The 18,242-nt window shown below is 42.5% G+C and overlaps 1 protein-coding gene across 6 annotated transcripts in view; it reads left to right on the top strand.

Annotated features, from left to right (window-relative positions):
* Positions 1 to 2,409: 2,409 nt before the first annotated feature.
* The window catches only part of FANCA (FA complementation group A), a 61,921-nt gene continuing 46,088 nt past the window's right edge, over positions 2,410 to 18,242 (top strand). For 5 of the 6 annotated variants that reach the window (XR_004002789.1, XM_030581407.1, XM_030581405.1 and 2 more), the window contains exons 1-10: positions 2,410 to 2,484; positions 4,560 to 4,669; positions 6,403 to 6,475; positions 8,295 to 8,437; positions 9,239 to 9,334; positions 12,368 to 12,441; positions 13,529 to 13,641; positions 14,979 to 15,061; positions 15,654 to 15,687; positions 17,853 to 17,919. Coding sequence is in view for 5 of the 6 variants with exons in the window: in XM_030581407.1 (XP_030437267.1) it covers positions 2,430 to 2,484; positions 4,560 to 4,669; positions 6,403 to 6,475; positions 8,295 to 8,437; positions 9,239 to 9,334; positions 12,368 to 12,441; positions 13,529 to 13,641; positions 14,979 to 15,061; positions 15,654 to 15,687; positions 17,853 to 17,919 (848 nt within the window). In the remaining variant the exon portion in view is untranslated. Of the gene's footprint in view, positions 2,485 to 2,772; positions 2,901 to 4,559; positions 4,670 to 6,402; positions 6,476 to 8,294; positions 8,438 to 9,238; positions 9,335 to 12,367; positions 12,442 to 13,528; positions 13,642 to 14,978; positions 15,062 to 15,653; positions 15,688 to 17,852; positions 17,920 to 18,242 lie in introns of those variants that run through there. The other variant, XM_030581406.1, reaches the window with a different exon arrangement.

The raw sequence follows: 18,242 nt of genomic DNA, 5'->3' as shown, positions 1-18,242 counted from the left end.
CTTAAAAAAACCTCTTCATTATTTGTAAAATATTTTTAGAACATGAAGATGAAATATCTTTCTCTGAAGACCTCAGTCTGCCTTTAGCAAACACAGCATTTTGCTCTTTTTCTAGCACATTTTTTATTTACTTATTTGCAGATGCACCATCATCAGAGTTTCCAGTACCTGTGCAGCACTGAGAACAGTGCTGATTAGTTAGCTGCCATTGCTGAATCAGCAGAAGGTGCACACACCCACTGTGTTCTTATGTCTCCCACCCAAAATAGTGGCTTTTAAAAATATTTCTTGGTAATGGAGTGTTGGATTTAAAAAAAACAAGAACCCAAACCTGACTCAATAAATGACTTTAACCAGTCACCCGGAGGCCACAATTTTACAGACAGTTACATGCAGGCGGACCTGTGTCTTGAACATAGCCCAGTTAAGTCAACAGGGCTCCATGCAGGCCCCAAGACATACTTATTGCACGTCTCTGATCCAATGTTCAGGAAACAAGAATGGCAGCATTAGAGTAAAGCTCATCAATTATTTCATGCTTTAAATTCCCACTCAATCCTACCCCTGTTTGGAACTGACTCCCTTAAGGGCATGTGAATTTAGGTGGCCTGACAGGATTATGCCGAGACACACAAAAACCTTAGTCAACATAGCTCAGCCAACGCACCTCGGACTAGCACTCCTCACTATGCCAGTCTTGGCTACCCATGCAGCCCTACTAAGATACTTCCACCCTGGCCTGCGGCACCCCCTGCTGTTGCAATCTTGAGTCATTTCTGAATAAAAAATACCAGTTGCCCCAGACCAAGGTGTTTTTGTGCTTGTGTACAAAATGCTGAGGCCAAACTTATCTTCACTTTTAAACTCAGGTTTCCTGAGCTGAAAATCTAGTCAGCTATTCCTACGCCTCACTGCACATGCCCCTAGTCCTGAACTCTTGGACTCTCCTGCTGAAGAACACTCTCCATCCTTGTATACTGTATTACACGGAAACATGGAATTCTACCAACTTGAGGCCTTTGTCAGTGAGCTGAGTCCAGGGCCGGCAGCAAAAAAAAAAAAAAGCCGCGATTGCGATCTGTGGCAATTCAGCGGGAGGTCCTCCGCTCCGAGCGGGAGCAAAGGACCCTCTGTCGAATTGCCACCGAAAACCTGGACGTGCTGCTCCTCTCCGGAGTGGCCGCCCCAAGCACCTGCTTGCAAAGCTGGTATCTGGAGCTGGCCCTGGCTGAGTCCAACAAACTCATTTCACTTTCAAGGAGGTTATTATTTTAAACAACTCAATTCCTAGCTAACCAGCTTCAGAGTCTAAATGGACCAGTATGGCACTCACAAGGATGATGAACATTTAGACAGGCATTCTGGACATTATAATCTAGTTCTTTCCTTCCAGGCCCATAGACAACAGAGTAACTGCACAGTGTTATAACTTATCAAGCATCTTCTGCATACACGCTGGTGTAGAAAACGTAAAGTAAGACCCTCTAAGGAGTTCACTTACATTCCAGATATTAAACCATGAGCCTTGTCTTCAAATTGAGCAGGATCATAAAGGGTTTTCTCCTGCACACAGCAGTCTTAAGGATTGCTGAGTAAGATGCTAGGCGAAGAAGAAGAAGAATAAATGCCTCACAATCAAATCCAACAGGCCATTTTCGGAATCCATTTCTGGAAAAAGAAAAAAGGTTGTTGCATCATGTTAAATATCCCATGAATGTTAATTTACTTGGTATTTACTGCACTTGTGCTGCTGAATGAATTATTACACCTCATGCTGTACGTCCCTCTGTGGGACTGTATTGCTAACAGACACTTAACACAAACAAACAAAAAACCCCATTTTAAAATGGGATTTCTCCTGACCCCTGAAATGAAATGTCTATAAAACTTTCTGTTCCCAGAAAACCAAAGCACTGTGCAGTGACAACCCTATCACCTCCTGACTAGGGAACCGAAGTGTCTGAGTCCTAGAATATAAGATTTTATTTCAAGAAGATGCAGGCTCCAGAGCAGAGACAGGTGGCGGGAAAAGCTCTGGGTAGCGACAAAGCTCGTTTCTTTCACCAACAGAAGTTGGTCCAATAAAAGATACTACCTCACGAAGCTACACCGGGCCCTGTGGGCCTGGTTCCTAAACTCCAACCCCACCACAAACGAGGAATCTCTTCAAAAATGGCTGGAGAAGGGATACCTAGGTTGTTGCCACTACCAAGATGGCGGACTCCACGTCAATTACTGCCACTACCAAGATGGCGGTCACGAAAAGTCAGTAGGCGGGGTCAGACGGAGCCCTTTAGCCAATGTCTGGTGACGACATTGGGCGCCGTAGCCAATGGGAGCGCAGGGCGGGCTGGTCGCTTCCACAGTGGCGGTAGCCGGCCCCGGCGCCGTCGCTGAGGAGAAGGCGGGTGCGGCGCGGCCTAGCAGGGATGGCCGCCGGCCCGGGCGGGCGGAGGGGGAGCCGGGCTCTCTCTGAGCTGCTGGGTAGGTGACCTCCAGGGGCCGTCAGCGCACACGGGCTGCGCCGGAGGCGGCCGGCTCTGGCAGCGCCTCTCCCTGGCGGAGCGGGCGCCCCAGCCGGTGGCCCGCGGCAGCAGCAGCTGCAGCCCCGCTCTGCACAGCGCCGTGCGCCGAGGTGACCCGCCCCCGCGGGGTGTGGGCGCGAATCGCTCCGCTCACACCCCGTCCCGGTGGGCGTGGGGCGGCCCCGCCGCGGGCTGCGCCTCTCCCCGACAGCGGGGAGCGGGACCAGCTCCAAAGCCCCCGCGCGCTGGATTTGCTGCAAGAGCAGCTGGGTGGCGTGAAGCCGATTTGTGTGTCATACGGCGGCTTTACCGGGCTGGAAACCGAAGCGAGGCGGGGGATGTTCCTCCCTCCCTCCCTCGGCGTCCGCTGTGTTTGTAAGGCTGACTCGCTGTGCCTCTCCGATGTTGGTCACTTAGGGTATGTCTACATCTACAATTTTGCAGCGCTGGTTGTTACAGCTGTATTAGTACAGCTGTATAGGGCCAGCGCTGCAGAGTGGCCACACTTACAGCAACCAGCGCTGCAAGTGGTGTTAGATGTGGCCACACTGCAGTGCTGTTGGGCGGCTTCAAGGGGGGTTCGGGGAACACGAGAGCAAACCGCGGGGAAGCAGGTCTCCTTCCCCGGGTTGCTCCAGTGTTCCTCGAACCCCCTGCAAGCAGATCTCCTTCCCCGCGGTTTGCTCTTGCGTTCCCCGAACCCCCCTGCAAACCGCGGGGAAGGAGACCTGCTTGCACGGGGGTTCGGGGAACGCGAGAGCAAACCGCGGGGAAGGAGACCTGCTTGCACGGGGGTTCGGGGAACGCGAGAGCAAACCGCGGGGAAGGAGACCTGCTTGCACGGGGGTTCGGGGAACGCGAGAGCAAACCGCGGGGAAGGAGACCTGCTTGCACGGGGGTTCGGGGAACGCGAGAGCAAACCGCGGGGAAGGAGACCTGCTTGCACGGGGGTTCGGGGAACGCGAGAGCAAACCGCGGGGAAGGAGATCTGCTTGCACGGGGGTTCGGGGAACGCGAGAGCAAACCGCGGGGAAGGAGATCTGCTTGCACGGGGGTTCGGGGAACGCAAGAGCAAACCGCGGGGAAGGAGACCTGCTTCCCGCGGTTTGCTCTCGCGTTCCCCGAACCCCCCTGCAAACCGCGGGGAAGGAGACCCGCTTGGGGGGGGATTCAGAGAACACCAGAGCAAACCGCGGGGAAGGAGACTTGCTTGATTACCAGAGAGGTATCTCAGGTATGCTGGGATACCTGCTTATTCCACGGAGGTCAAGAAAAGCGCTGGTAAGTGTCTACACTTGATTACCAGCGCTGGATCCTCTACACCCGAGACAAAACGGGAGTACGGCCAGCGCTGCAAACAGGGAGTTGCAGCACTGGTGATGCCCTGCAGATGTGTACACCTCCTAAGTTGCAGCGCTGTAACCCCCTCACCAGCGCTGCAACTTTGTGATGTAGACAAGCCCTTAGATCCATCTTGTGCGAACTCTTCATCTCCCCCTTGCCTTGACTGTCACACCTCCCTCTTCTGTGGCCTTTGCCAGCCCCAGCTCCCCAGACTGCGGGATGCTGGTGCCCCCTTCTTCACACGTACCAAGCAGTGTAATCACATCACCCCAACCCCCATTTCAAACATCTATCCTGGTGCTTGATAGGTTTTGAGATTCAATTCAAAGTAACCCTAAAACTGTCAGTTTCAGTCTTGCTATGGTTAGTGCAAATAGTGTTTTTGCAGCATGTGGAACAGCCAGTCTCATTTAAAAAACAATCATCTTGTGTTCCTTGTCTTTGTCTCTCTTATGGCACAGTTGGCAGTTTCTGTGTAAAGTGATCTGGTCTGGATTAAGGAAAAGCCTTGGGGATCAGAAGGCAGACTTTGGTAGAGGGTGTGTAGCATTAGCCCACACTATGTCTGGCTCTTGCCAATGTCAAGCATTCCTTTTCATGAGCACAAAATTCATGCAGTCTAGAAATAAAACAGCAGAAAACAGGCCATTAAGTAAACCTTTAACTTAATTTTCTTTTTAAATTTCTTAGCAGGAAGAGTCAAGAAACAGAAATGCACATTTGAAAGTGGACAGGAGCTTCAGAAAGCAGCTGTTCACCTTCTGAGTTGCCATCAGAACTTGAATGACCTCTTGCTGGAGGTAAGACAGCTGACAGTTTTGAACGTACCAGTCATATCTTGGGTTTCCCTAGAACTCAGCTGAAGTATGGTCTCCAGACAAGTCTTTCTGATATAGGTCTAAGGTGCATGTCCTATAAGCAGAATATCTTCAGTAAGTGAACAGGTTGGAAACAGCTGTAAAAGAAAACTCAAAGACAAGTGGTTTTCCTTTTAGAAATGAGATTTATATTCATTATTTCTTTATTACTGTGGCCTGAAAATGGAGTTAGGGTTATATAGAGCAAATTCAGATTTGAAATATGGTGGTAAATTACCATCTTCTTTGTTGGGATCAGAACTGGCTTTGTCTATTGCAGAGATTCCCAAACTTTTCCTGAACCCCTCCTTTGGAGACGCATGTCCCATGTATGCCCACCTCTTAGAAGTGTGGTGGGAGGAGGGGTGCTTGGTACCCGTGGGGGAAGAGTGTCCTGTACTCATAGGGGATGTGGAGGGAGGGGTACTCACCAGTTGCAGTTGAAGAAGACTTCTCACCATGCAGCAGTTGGGCAGTCTCAGCTGCTGGGACCCAGCTTCCTGCTTGTCTGGCTCCCATCCTGTTCAGAATAAACAAACAAGGCCATGTTGAAGAGCCAGAGTCAGCTGGGGAGCCAAAGTCTGCACTCTGAGTGCTGGGCCATGCACTGACACAGCCCCATTCTGACCCTGGCCTTTCAGCATGGCACTGTCCACTTCCTTTGCACAGGCTCCCTCTGGGAGAGGAAGTGGATGTGCCCAGGGGCTGTGCTGAAGGGTCAGGAGGGGGCTCAGTCCAGCAGGGGGTCAGTCATCCCAGGGGGCAGCCTTTGGCTCTCTCCTTGCAGAGTCCCCGCTGGCCTATCCAGCAGAGGGGTAACTGCCCATTGGTGGCGGCTGTGGCAGTGAGGGACCAAGAGAGGTAGGGAGTCTGGTCCCAGTAGTCAAGACTGCCTATACAGAGCCCAATCTACTTCCCCTACCAGACAAAGCCCCATCCTGACCCTGGTCTTTGTGTGTCTTGTTACTGATAATTCATCACTCCCTCCCCACCCCCAAGGGGGCACGCCCCACACTTTGAAAGCCTCTGGTCTATAGTGAACAGAGTCAAAAGTTATTGGAGATTATCAGATTTCTCTTAATAGCCACCCATGATTCCATAATGTGACTTTATACACGTGTGTGAGATACATACATGGACATCATGCCAAGTTTCTCACTCCTTGTACATTATCTTGCACTCTCAGGCTGGAGAAAGCATTTGTTTTTGAGGACTTTTATAGGCAGATTAGGTACTTCCTATAACTTTTTCTCTGGGATCTTTTTTTCCTTAGGAGTGCTATAGAATAATACCTTTTAAAAGGAAGCTGACTTTTTCTAGTTCCTAACACTTTTTGTCATGTTTTACCAAATATATATGGCATAGTGGAAGGAGCTAGGACTAGGACTCAGGAGACTTGGGTTCTGTTCCTGCTCTGCCATGTACCTATTGGGTGACCTTGGGCAAGTTACTTTCCTGCCTCAATTTCACCATCTGTGAAATGGGGATACTGACCTCTGCTTTAAGATCTACAGATGAAAAATACTAAAATAAGAGCTAGGCTGTATTACTTAATATTAGTTTTATTTCAGTTGCTTCAGGTTTCTAGAATGCTGCAGATGGAACATGCCATATAAAGGTAATATATTTATATACATGTAAACACAGAGATTTAAAGTACTTTATTTTGTTTCTAGGTGGAGAGTTCCAGTAAATCAACTGAGCAGAGTGGTCCAGAGACTCAAAATGCTTTTTCAGAATCATTTGTAGGTGGGTGTGAGTGAGGAAGTACCTGTCCAAGAGAGAGATGGAAATTAAGTTTGCCTGACACACTGAATTTCTACTTGTCATATGACCTTAATTTCTTGTTCTCTCTATCAGTCTGCTAGTTTGTTCTTCTCTGAAATAGAGAGATAGTTGCAAGTATATTCTGAGCATAGTTGTTCTCTTTTGCGTAGAATGAGGACAGCAGCAAGCCACGTTTCCTATTGCTGGCGTAGCTTGTAAAGTCTTACAGGATAACTTTTTAACACTACATCTTATTGGTTCCAAAATTTCAGGGAATGTTCTAGGCGTCAAGGGTAGAAACCTATTGATTTTGGTGAAAATGGGACAGTCGGAACGGAGAAACAAATGAGGGATACATGCGTATCATGATAAGATTTTGAATTATGTGATCACTGTCACAGTTCAAGGGCAACTGCACCAATATTCCTCCTCCTTGGTCTTCCAAAGGCACCTAGGCCTCAGGGCATAGTTTCAAAAAGTTGGGTTTTGCATAACCAGAGTTGGGGAATTTAAATTCACCTCCCCCTACATAGTCCCAAGGAAAACCACTTAACACTTCTTGTTCCAGGAGTCTATTCTTGTCTGACACATTGTTCAATCTAGTCTCTTGAACCCCCAGGCCTCACATCTGCCACATTTCCCTCCTCAAGAGGTTACACAATCCTGTCCTACAATACATAAAAAAATCATTTAATATGCTGGAACCAAAAGATATTTAAACTTAATTCAATAAGATCTCTCAAAGATAATGCAGAAAACTGCCGTATTTGTCACATACTATTTTTTCTACAGAACCCCTGCCTTATTCAGGGCACAGGATGGATGATGTGCAATTACTGAGCAGCTATTAAATATTTTGTTTTACCCTCATTGTTCAATGTACGGTTGTAGGCCTTATTTACGGCATGCTATTCGAATCCTGCCGTGAAGATAGAATTACTAGCCTCATGGGCTTTTTCTTTGGCACTCATCACTATAGTAGCTGAGTGCTTCACAAATAACAACTAGTTATTTTTCACATTACCCCATGTGAAATAAGTATTATCCCATTTTACAGATGCTAAGCTAAGATGGAGGGAGATTAAGATCAAAAGTATGAACTAATTTTGGGTGCCCAAATTTGAGAGAGTGATTTTTCAGAGTACTTAGCATTATTTTGCACTTTATGTATTCAAGCACTTCTCCCATTGCCTTCACTTCTAATTGAGTGAGCTCGGCACTTCTGAATATGAGGTCCCAGATCTCAAAGTGGGCACCCAGGAAATGAGGTACACACAAATAGTGACCACTTCTGAAAATCTGATTTAAGGAGCACCCCGGAGGTCCAGTCTCAAAGGGGTTGAATCATATGATTCCATCCTTGAAAGATATGAAGATAGCCAGGCCTGTCAATGGAGCGGTCCAGTCAAAGGACAAACACTGTTCTAGAATATGGCTTGCCCTGTAACTCTGACAGTAGCCTTTCTTAAGTCTGTCAGAAACTGACAGGTAAAGTCCCCTGGCTTCTGAATATTTTGATTATTTTCAAAGTTTGTGCCTCAGAGAGACAAACAAGAGCTCTAATACTGTTAGTCAGCGAGCACTTTACAAACAAGGGATCATCACAACACCCTTTTGAGGTAGGTGGTGTTCTGTCCATTTTGTGGATTGGGGAAAATGAGACAGGGAAGGAGATCAAGCAATTTACCCAAAGCCATAGATGGAGAGACAGTTAGCCAGGATTACAACTCGGGAGTTGTTGGTTCCCAGTCTAGTGCTCAGCCCGGAATCCTCACACTGTTAACTTCGCTTTATGTTCTAGTCTCCATTCTGCAGGAGCAGGCCTCGAGGCTGGGAGTACCAATAGGAATCTTGTCAGCCAAAACTACGGCTACCAACATTGACCAGATTTGCAACATTTCCAGGGAGTCCAACCAAGCTGCATTGTTGAACTTGGAGCAGAGAGTAAGAGGAAAATCTTTTCTCTTATGCCCACAAAGATGAACACTGGGAGGGAAAAGGCATTGTTAATGGTTATTTTTGTTTTTACATTTTAAGCTCACTCTGTCTGGCCTCCATAAATGTGTATATAGTCCTCAAAAGATTAAAAAAAAATACAAAACCAGGAATGGAACTAGGTAGCTGATGGGTCATATCTGTATGTTGTAACATCCTTAGAAATGGAGCATTCTTTTCCTAAGTATGAAAGCTACTGAACTGACAGGCCTGGAAATGATATCCTCTGTTTATCTACAGAGATAGTACAGTGTGAGTAGTGGCTGAACAAGCTTCTTGTATATGACTTTTCTTTAGTATGTCCCAGTCCTTCCCAAGAGGGTTAATTTTATTGTGTCCATTGTTTAATTTTTAGCATCCTGCTTGCAGTTGTAGCTAATTATTGTGTTGACTTGTGTGTGTGGACACCAGAAGCTGTACTGAGACTACCAACTCACTTCACCAAGGACACTGAACAGCCGTCAGGTCCTGGTGGTATAGGGGTGACTCTCGCTTCTGATGCTTGAATTCATGAATTCACATCGCTGCGCTGCCATCACTGGGTGAACAAAAATAGTTGAAAAGCTGTCATGTAACAGGGATTTCGGTCACTACTGACGTGGTGCATTTGAACTCATAACCCAAAGGTGAAAACCTCACTACTCCATCCCCTGAGCCATTCAGTCACTAAAATTTAACAAATAAGGAAAAACAGGAAAATATTTTTATAATTACATGTAATATTTACAGAGGGAACTTTTTCCATTCCAGAAGAAACTGTCTTATTTGCTTCAAACTGTCAAGGATTTGTTGGTGCCCAATGCCTTCTGTCGTTTGCTCTTCTGTCAAGAACTTTGGAAAATGCAGGTAAGACCTCTGAAGAGAGATGCTGGTCCTGCACACTGTAGGGACAGCAGCAAAGAATCCTGTGGCACCTTATAGACTAACAGACGTTTTGGAGCATGAGCTTTCGTGGGTGAATACCCACTTCTTCAGATGCAACTTCAGAACATCTTGATTATTTGGGTGGAACCCAGTAGTGCATATTAAATTCTCTTGTTATGCCCTGAAAAGTGAGGGGTAACTCTAAAGTAGACTGCAGAAATCTAGTAATCTGATTTCCTCTTTCCAGTACTGTTAATGGCCTATAGCAGCATGCTCAGGAGCTTATTGGTCCTACTTCTTGAAGGATGGTGGCCATCTTGAGTTTCCCTGGGAGTCACCATGGCCATTTTGGTGCTTTAAAAGCATAATTCTGTCTTTAATTGATAGAGCATAAATGTTTTCCATTAAAAATATTTTAAAACTAAAATCTATTAAAGCTATGTGAATTAATTTAAAAGGGCTGTACATACTGGGGAAAGAAGCCAGTAAGGATACCCTTCCCCCCCCCCCGCCTCAAATATTAATGGCTGTTTGATAGTGCCTGCAACAGGTGAACAGGAGATGGCTTGCAAAGTAGGACAGTATTTTAAAAAAGATGATCGTTTCTGATGGGGGAGGACGAACATTAGTAGACTTCTGGGTAAAGAGTTTAACTAAAAGCAATAGAAAATTCTTGGTCATGCATGTTATATTCTTAATAATGAGTCTTCCTGGGTGTTTGAAAGCTCTTTATTTTTCATTCTGCTTCACAGTGCCTCTGAAGCATGCTGATACCTGGAATAGTAAATGCCCCTTTTCATATGCTATTGATTGTTTAATAACATACTAGCTATAATGCAAATAGTTATGTAGTTTCCATTTTTTTAAGCCACCTGACTGGCTTCTGCATTCAACACTTGCCATGAGAAAAAGGAGCATTAGCATTTAGCATTGGCTGACTGGCTTTTGGAATCTAAGAGTGGTAGTGACTGTAAGGTACTACCTGTCATTCTGCTTTTTATGTGAATGCTAGTGTTTGTGAAAAATGCTAGATTGATAGCACTGGAGGGTGAGATCTATTTTCCACAAAAAATGTGCAACACAAACAGCAGCTCTGCAAGTTTCAATCCTCCTCTGTAGGGAAAGGTAATTTACTCTCAATGTCTGTCTACTTTGGGTTTTATATTGTCACTAGGGCTGTCAAGCGATTTTAAAAAATGAATGGCCATTAATCGCTTGATTAAACAATAATAGAATGCAATTTAAATATTTTTGGATGTTTTCTACATTTTCAAATATTGATTTCAGAATACAAAGTGTACAGTGCTCACTTTATATTTATTTTTGTTTACAAGTATTTGCACTGTAAAAAACAAAAGAAACAGTATTTTTCAGTTCACCTAATACAAAGTACAGTAGTGCAATCTCTTTATCATGAAAGTTGAACTTACAAATGTAGAATTATGTACAGAAAAACTGTATTCAAAAATAAAACAGTTTACAATTTTAGAGCCTGCAAGTCCACTCAGTCCTACTTCTTGTTCAGCCGATCGCTCAGGCAAACAAGTTTGTTTACATTTGCAGGCGATAATGCTGCCGGCTTCTTGTTTACAATGTCACCTGAAAGCAAGAACAGGCGTTCTCATGGCACTGTTGTAGCCAGCGTCACGAGATATTTACGTGCCAAATGTGCTAAAGATTGATATGTCCTTTCATGCTTCAGCCACCGTTCCAGGGGACATGTGTCCCTGATGATGAGGGGTTCTGCTCAATAACAATCCAAAACAGCTTTCTTTTTTGGTGGTTTGGGTTCTGTAGTTTCTGCATCAGAGTGTTGCTCTTTTAAGACTTCTGAGAGCATGTTCCACACCTCATGCCTCTCAGATTTTGGAAGGCACTTCAGATTCTTAAAACTTGGGTCGAGTGCTGTAGCTGTTGTTAGAAATCTCACATTGGTATCTTCTTTGCATTTTGTCAAATCTGCAGTAAAAGTGTTCTTAAAATGAGCAAGATATTGAGTCATCATCCAAGACTGCTATAGCATAAAATATATGGCACAATGCAAATAAAACAGAGTAGGGGACATACAGTTCTCCCCCAAGGAGCATTAACGCATTTTTTTAACGAATGTCATCAGCATGGAAGCATGTCCTCTGGAATGGTGGCTGAAGCATGAAGGGGCATACAAATGTTTAGCATATCTGGCACGTAAATACCTTGCAATGCCAGCTACAAAAGTGCCATGCAAATGCCTGTTCTTATTTGCAATGTTACCAGAAAATAAGAAGAGGGCAGCATTATCTCCTGTAAATGTAAACAAACTGTTTTTTTGTTTTTAGTGCTTGGCTGAACAAGAAGTAGGACTGTGTGGACTTGTAGGCTCTAAAGTTTTATGTTTTGTTTTTGAATGTAGTTATGGAACAACAAAAATTCTACATTTGTAAGTTGCACTTTCAGGACAAAGAGAGTGCACTATAGTACCTGTATGAGGTGAATTGAAAAATACTATTTCTTTTGTTTATAATTTTTACAGTGCAAATATTTATAATAAAAAATAATACACACTGATTTCAGTTATAACACAGAATACAATATATATGAAAATGTAGAAAAACATCCAAAATATTTAATAAATTTCAATTGGTATTCTATTTAACAGTTCAATAAAACTGTGATAAATCGTGATTAATTTTTGAGTTTTGTGATTGATCAACAGCCCTAGTTATTCTCAAATCTGTTGAGGTGTCCATTGCCCCTTTAGAAGACATGTAATCAGGATTATTCCAGGGACGTAAAGTGACCTGAATTATTTATCTTTATTAAAAAACATGTCAAAAGTGGGTAGGAGAGAATAGGTCTATGGTAACTTTTTTTTAATTGGTATTTTATATATTACTGTTGTAATGATGAGCTCAGAGTTTTCATACCCTTAATTTGACAAACCAGTTTTTAATTTTCTTTTACTGTTTGCCACTGGAAAGTTTGCTATTGTAAATGTTACCCACTGTCATCTGACTGTAGCATTATTCCTCTCAGAATCCTCCCGTGTTGGAAGTTGTGTGGCACCTGCACAGAGGCAACATCGTTAGCTTGGGAGAGCTGCTGGAGAGGTAAGCAGAGGTTTATACATTTGCAGATGTCTTTATTCTCTCAAAACATATAGAAGCCTTAAGAAGTGAGCTGTAGCCCATGAAAGCTTATGCTGAAATAAATGTGCTAGTCTCTAAGATGCCACAAGTACTCCTGTTCTTTTTGCGGATACAGACTAACACGGCTGCTACTCTGAAACCTGTCTGGGATTAGTTGTTTGTGTCTTAAAATTTGCTCCAGAAGTTCTTATTTGGCCACTAAAAAGTAAAATTGGTCTAGAACAGGGATCTTACTGTGCACAAGCTGCGCACTTCTGTCTTTACAAGGCAGAGTATTACAACAGAGTTATACCTTAGAGAATAAATTTACCTCTACACTATAAATTGATATAGGACAGAAACCTTGATGATAGACTGAAGTTACGTGTTAAGATATACTGGAATGATTGTGCTTTCTGATAAACTTTCCATAGGTCCCATTTTAGGAATCATTTGGCAAAAATTTTGTCATCCTGAGAATTTACAGATTCAGTTCCGGTAGCAGTCATGTGATTGAAACCCTGCACAGCATTGTGCCACAGTGTTCTAATAAGTAAAATCAAACAATCCTTCAGATGATTCTCTTATGGTATGTGAGGAGGTTGGAGATTTCTTGACTCCCCTGATAATGATATTGCTTTATTTTTCTGTTACTGATACTGGGTGGGATAATTGCATGCATTGCCTATTTTAATTAGTTGAACTTTGAAAAAACAACTATGTGACCTGAAGAAACCACCCACAGGATGTTAGGTAGTTCCTTCGAGACTAAAGAGAGCTTTTTTTCTTACAGTTCTTTATGGATATATTTTTATGGTGGAAATAAAGAATTAATTTAACATGAGATTTCAAAATCAGTTCTCTTTTTGTGGGCACATTCATTCTGAAATATTTTATAAAGGAAATAGAGCTTTCAGATGGCACAGCTTTTAAGAAATCAGTACTAGACATGGAGTCAAGTGGAGGCATCTGTCCTCTCCTGAATGTGAATGAATGTTAGCTGGAGGAAAAACAAATATCACAATCAAGAGAGTGAAACAAATCAAACCTGCTTTTGTTGTCTTCTCAGCAATTCAGACACCTCTGCTGTGGTGGAGTGGTTATGCAGCAGCCTTTGTCTGCTGTGTAAACAGACAGACAGTTCTTCCCTGGATGTGGAGCTTTCTGGGCACATACTCTCAGGTAGCACTTTGAGTTTAGGCATTTAACACAGCGTGTTCTAAAGTACTTAAGCGTTAGAATCTACAACAGACAACATTCAACTCAGAACTTTAGGTGCATGTAAACAGTCTTCAGCTTGTATTCTTTTTTTTTCTTTTTTTTTTTTAATGAATGGGCTACATTTCTATATTGTTAAGGGAATTTAAGACAGTGAATTCTTTGACTATTAATCTGAAACCATAAGTTTCCTTCTTTCTTCCCACATAACTTTGTTTTAATAATTAAGAGACTGTCCATACCAGTACCGACCATGATATCATTAGAGTTGTGGTGGCTAAAATCTCCTGTTGCTCTTTCTTCTATCCTGTCCCCACTATTCCATTTGTCTTTCATCGCTTCTAGCATGTAGCTTTGCAAGTAAACGTTTAATATTCTGTTACATTAGGTTAGTAGCCTGAAGTTCGTTTTTTTGACCAGCAAGGGGCGCTGGTGGTGATGTGTGTCACTAGTACTCATTTCCTGCATCCTGATCATGCCACCTCTGTATAGTACCCATCATCCATTTGGCTATTGGAAAAAAACCCCTAATGCTAACCAGGAGTCCATTTTATGTTTTCTTCTCTGCCCACCTTTTTGTCTAATTTTCTGCTTCTCTCCTGGTTCAGAAAAAGCCAATAGCTTGGTAATTTGACTGAGTACCAGTCAGATCTTTTGACCAGTGCACTTGGTCAGGTACTGCCAGGCAAACTGAGGTATTTGATTGAAATTTCTGCATGTTCACTGTTCAAATACATGCATTCTTGAAAATTCAACATTCAGTCTGAGCTTTTGTCTGCACTGAGTGAATCTCTTCTAATAGTGGTGTGGGTTAATCCTTTTCCACAGATCTCCTCAGGCACAGTGGGATTTCTCTTCTGAAAAGGCTCACCTGGAGTGTAAAACTCCAAAGAGCCAATTAACTCTTCATGCATTTGAATTTGTAGCATGAGGAAGAGATGATAAATCACTTTGTAAAATTATTTTGTGTAAGATGTGTAACAAACAACGTATTGGCATTCTGTTGTATTGATTGCATGACACTGGAATATGTGAGTCAATGAACTGTCTGATCTATTTAAGTTCTTATATGGCCGCTATGATTGAAGTATGTGAGCACCTCTGATATCTGATGTGTCTGGTCATTGCGTATATGAAATAATTTTACCTCTAAGGAGATAGTGAGGTTGCCCAACACTAGGCTAACTTTGCTGTGTAACAAATGAAACTTTACCAGTAGTAGCCCTTCTGGGAGACTGGATGTGTTCTTTCATTGTAGGTAGAAGGGAATGCTGAAACAGTTGTTTGTTCTTGATTTGCAGACTTTGTGATCATGTTTCTTCAGAATGGATTTCAGCAAACTTCAGATCTGGGAAAGAAGGTGGAATTCCAGAAAATCCACCATGTAAGGGCAAAATGCTACTATTTATACCTTTTTTCTTTCTTTTTTTTTTTTTTTAAAGCAGCATTGATATATGTGGTGCTTTATAGCATACAGAATAAGACACAATCTGTGCTGCAAATTGCTTACAATTTAACATAGACAGGACAATAAGTCAGGAGAGCAATCAGAGAGGTAAACAGTGAGGAGGCCAATGCAGAGGTGATTCTTTGAGAGTTTATCATGGACCTTCCTGAACTAATTTATGAAACTGGCTTTTTTCAAAACCGATATGCTTTGTAAAGATTATTTTTGAGATGATGAATTGTCACAGTAACTCTTTTCGGGGTCACCATTTTCTTTTCTACATACAGATTTTGCTTGATTGCTCTGCTTCCTTTCCAGTGTGCTGTGCAAAATACTGTGAAGTAGTGGAGAAAAAAAAATTGGGAAAGCCTATATACTGTGTTTATACTACAAATAGTTGTATGTTAACAGTTAATCTTTAAATTAGGAATTTTAAGATAATTTAATTTTTGAGCCAATATACTGTCTCTGAACATACTTAACAGCCTTCTTAAATGCTAAATGGTCTTAATTTGTTAATTTTAAATAGATCTGTTATGCTGTACTGCAACAAATGTTGACATGTAAGTATTGATTATTTATAATTTGGGGCTTTGTAACAGTTTACTAGGATTGTACTTTGCTAGCCATACCTCCATTCTTTCCTGGGAGATTTCCAAGGGCATTAAGGAGTTGTTTACTAGTGATGGATTTCCTCTGTTGTGTTGCATCATGTACATCGCTTGTCATTTAAGATTTCTCTGATGCACCTTCCCCCATGAGCTTCCTCTTGCATTGCAGATAACCCCTTGTTTTTTTTATACTAGCTCTCTGACTAAGAACTTGGAATTTGCATGTTTTATACAAGTGACTTGGTGCTAAGTCATTGTCGCCATAATGCTGCAACTTTAACTAGCAGAATAACTTTTTTTGTAAAATTTGAAATATCTTTATATAGTGATGTGTTAATAACAATGAGCCAGGAATGAGACCTTGTAATTTAAATTGCACGTGTAATCTTCAAATTACTAGTCTCCCTGAATTTTCCCATGAATCATGTATCCATCTTGTGCTGGCCAGTCCTGATGATATTGCTGATTGGGCAAGAATAGTAATGCCTGGATTTTCATCACAATGCCAAAAAGACCAAACAGATGTCAAAGCTTTTCCGATCAGCAGCAGATGATCTTCCTCACCTGTTTCTGTGCTGTCCATGCAGCTGTCTCTCTGCAGGATGAGCACCCAGTCATTGCCACTGATGCTTTGTAGACTAGCATATTGCCCTAATCCTCACGTGTGGCTGTCATGCTGTTGACCAGTTGTTTGTCTGGTTTCTCAGTGCCAGTATAATACAGCCCAGAACTGTATATAAACTGCAGGGTATTCCACAAAAGGGAAAATTATAAGGGCCTTAATACTAATTCTTAAATTTAGCTTGCTTAATTTACATCTGTGACACTACTGGGCTCTTTACACTTCAGTAACTAATCAACTGCCTTAAAGCAGATTTAGATATTTTATATAAAATAACTTAATGATTTAACAAAGACCTTTGGTCTGGGGGAGAAGTGTCTGTGTGAGACAAGTGGTGGGAGCATTATGCTTTATATTAGGTATACAGTGATAGTGAGCTCCTGTGTCTGTAGATCAGTGGTTTTTCTCCTCTCCCTTCCCTTAGTCTCCTCTATTTCACATTAATTTATTCCCCTTTAGGAAGGGAGAAAATAGCAGGGTCTGGCAGATAAGGAACAAGTTTGGGGCATCTGTATGTCTCCTGAATCCCAGTACATTTCCTTTTAAAAGTGGGTCACTAGAGAACCCCACTCTTAATCAAAGGGCTCTTTCCTTAAAGCTCAGGAGTTCTTTATTGATTTCCCTTCAGTCATTGAGGCTTTTAAAGATGTGATGGAGCAAGAAACAGAAAAGCTGTTCTCTCTACCACATTCACTAGAGCAGTGGCTTTCAATCTCTTTCCATTTGTGGACCCCCTAGAAAATTTCAGATGGAGGTGTGGACCTCCAGGGGTCTGTGGACCACAGGTTGAAAACCACTGCACTGGAGTAAAAGATCAGCATTTTGTCTGGTCAACGAGAACTGTAACTTGATGGGCCAAGAGAGTACAGCATGTGAGTTGCCAGTGCACTTTGTTGTCTTTGTCAGCAATTAATGCAGTAGGCCTAGTCTTCACTTGAGTGTTACTTAGTAGATATAACATGGGAAAACCCCAGAGTTGGGACGGACAAGCTGCATTCTGCTTTCTCTTTAATATAGTGAGGAGAATTAGTCATCCACTAAAGAATAAGTGAATATATGATCTTCTAGCACAAACTACCTTCCTCCATGCAGAATCCTATTGTCTTTAGTGGGACGCCAAACAGGTGTGAGGATCTACACTAGCACATCAAACTTCAGAACCTAGGGCCCTAGGGTTTGGAAATTAAAAATTTTAATTTATGTGCATCTTTAAATGGTTTAATTTCTAGCACATGCTGGGGAGCCATTTAAAGTGGTTCAAGGTTAGTATTAGTAGCTTTTAAGCCCTTGTATTACTTGGAGAAATTTTTATAAGATCCAAGCACTGACGAATGGTTCCTGCTGCACATTTCCCTAAAGGGGTCACCTCCTTAAAGGATGCATATGTTGCTTGTTCTAATTAGTTCCTCCATGTTGTTTAATGACACCTTTCTTTCTCTTCCTTTGACTATTTGTGTCTTTTTGTTTTTGTTTTTTTTTTATTTTGGGGAATCAGGGGTACTTGATGCTCTTGCTAATGAAAAACAGGAAGATTCTTCTAAATTACAGGCTGTGAAATGCTGGTAAGAAATCTCTTCCTGTGAGTTTTGTTTGTGTTTTTCCCACTGTTGCATGTCTGTTTTCTGTAGACATAAAAAATTATAAAATGAGCATATTTTAACCTGTTTACAAATAATTTAAAAGTATGGCTACTTATTTTTGGCATTCCGTTCCCTCATCAAATATACCTATGCAGACACCATAGACGGTATCTGTAGAAAATAAATGTAAGTGTAGTAAAATATACTTTGGCAACATAGCTGCCAGTCCTGAATTGTAGGGTATCCTCACATGGCATTCTGTGACTGTCCTGGCAGTTATTCCTACCCTAATTCTCATCTTCCTG

Source organism: Gopherus evgoodei, chromosome 12 (genome assembly GCF_007399415.2).
Source record: "Gopherus evgoodei ecotype Sinaloan lineage chromosome 12, rGopEvg1_v1.p, whole genome shotgun sequence".
NCBI lineage: Eukaryota > Metazoa > Chordata > Testudines > Testudinidae > Gopherus > Gopherus evgoodei.
The sequence above is the reverse complement of the archived record's forward strand: the minus strand, read 5'-3'. Positions and strand labels throughout refer to the sequence as shown.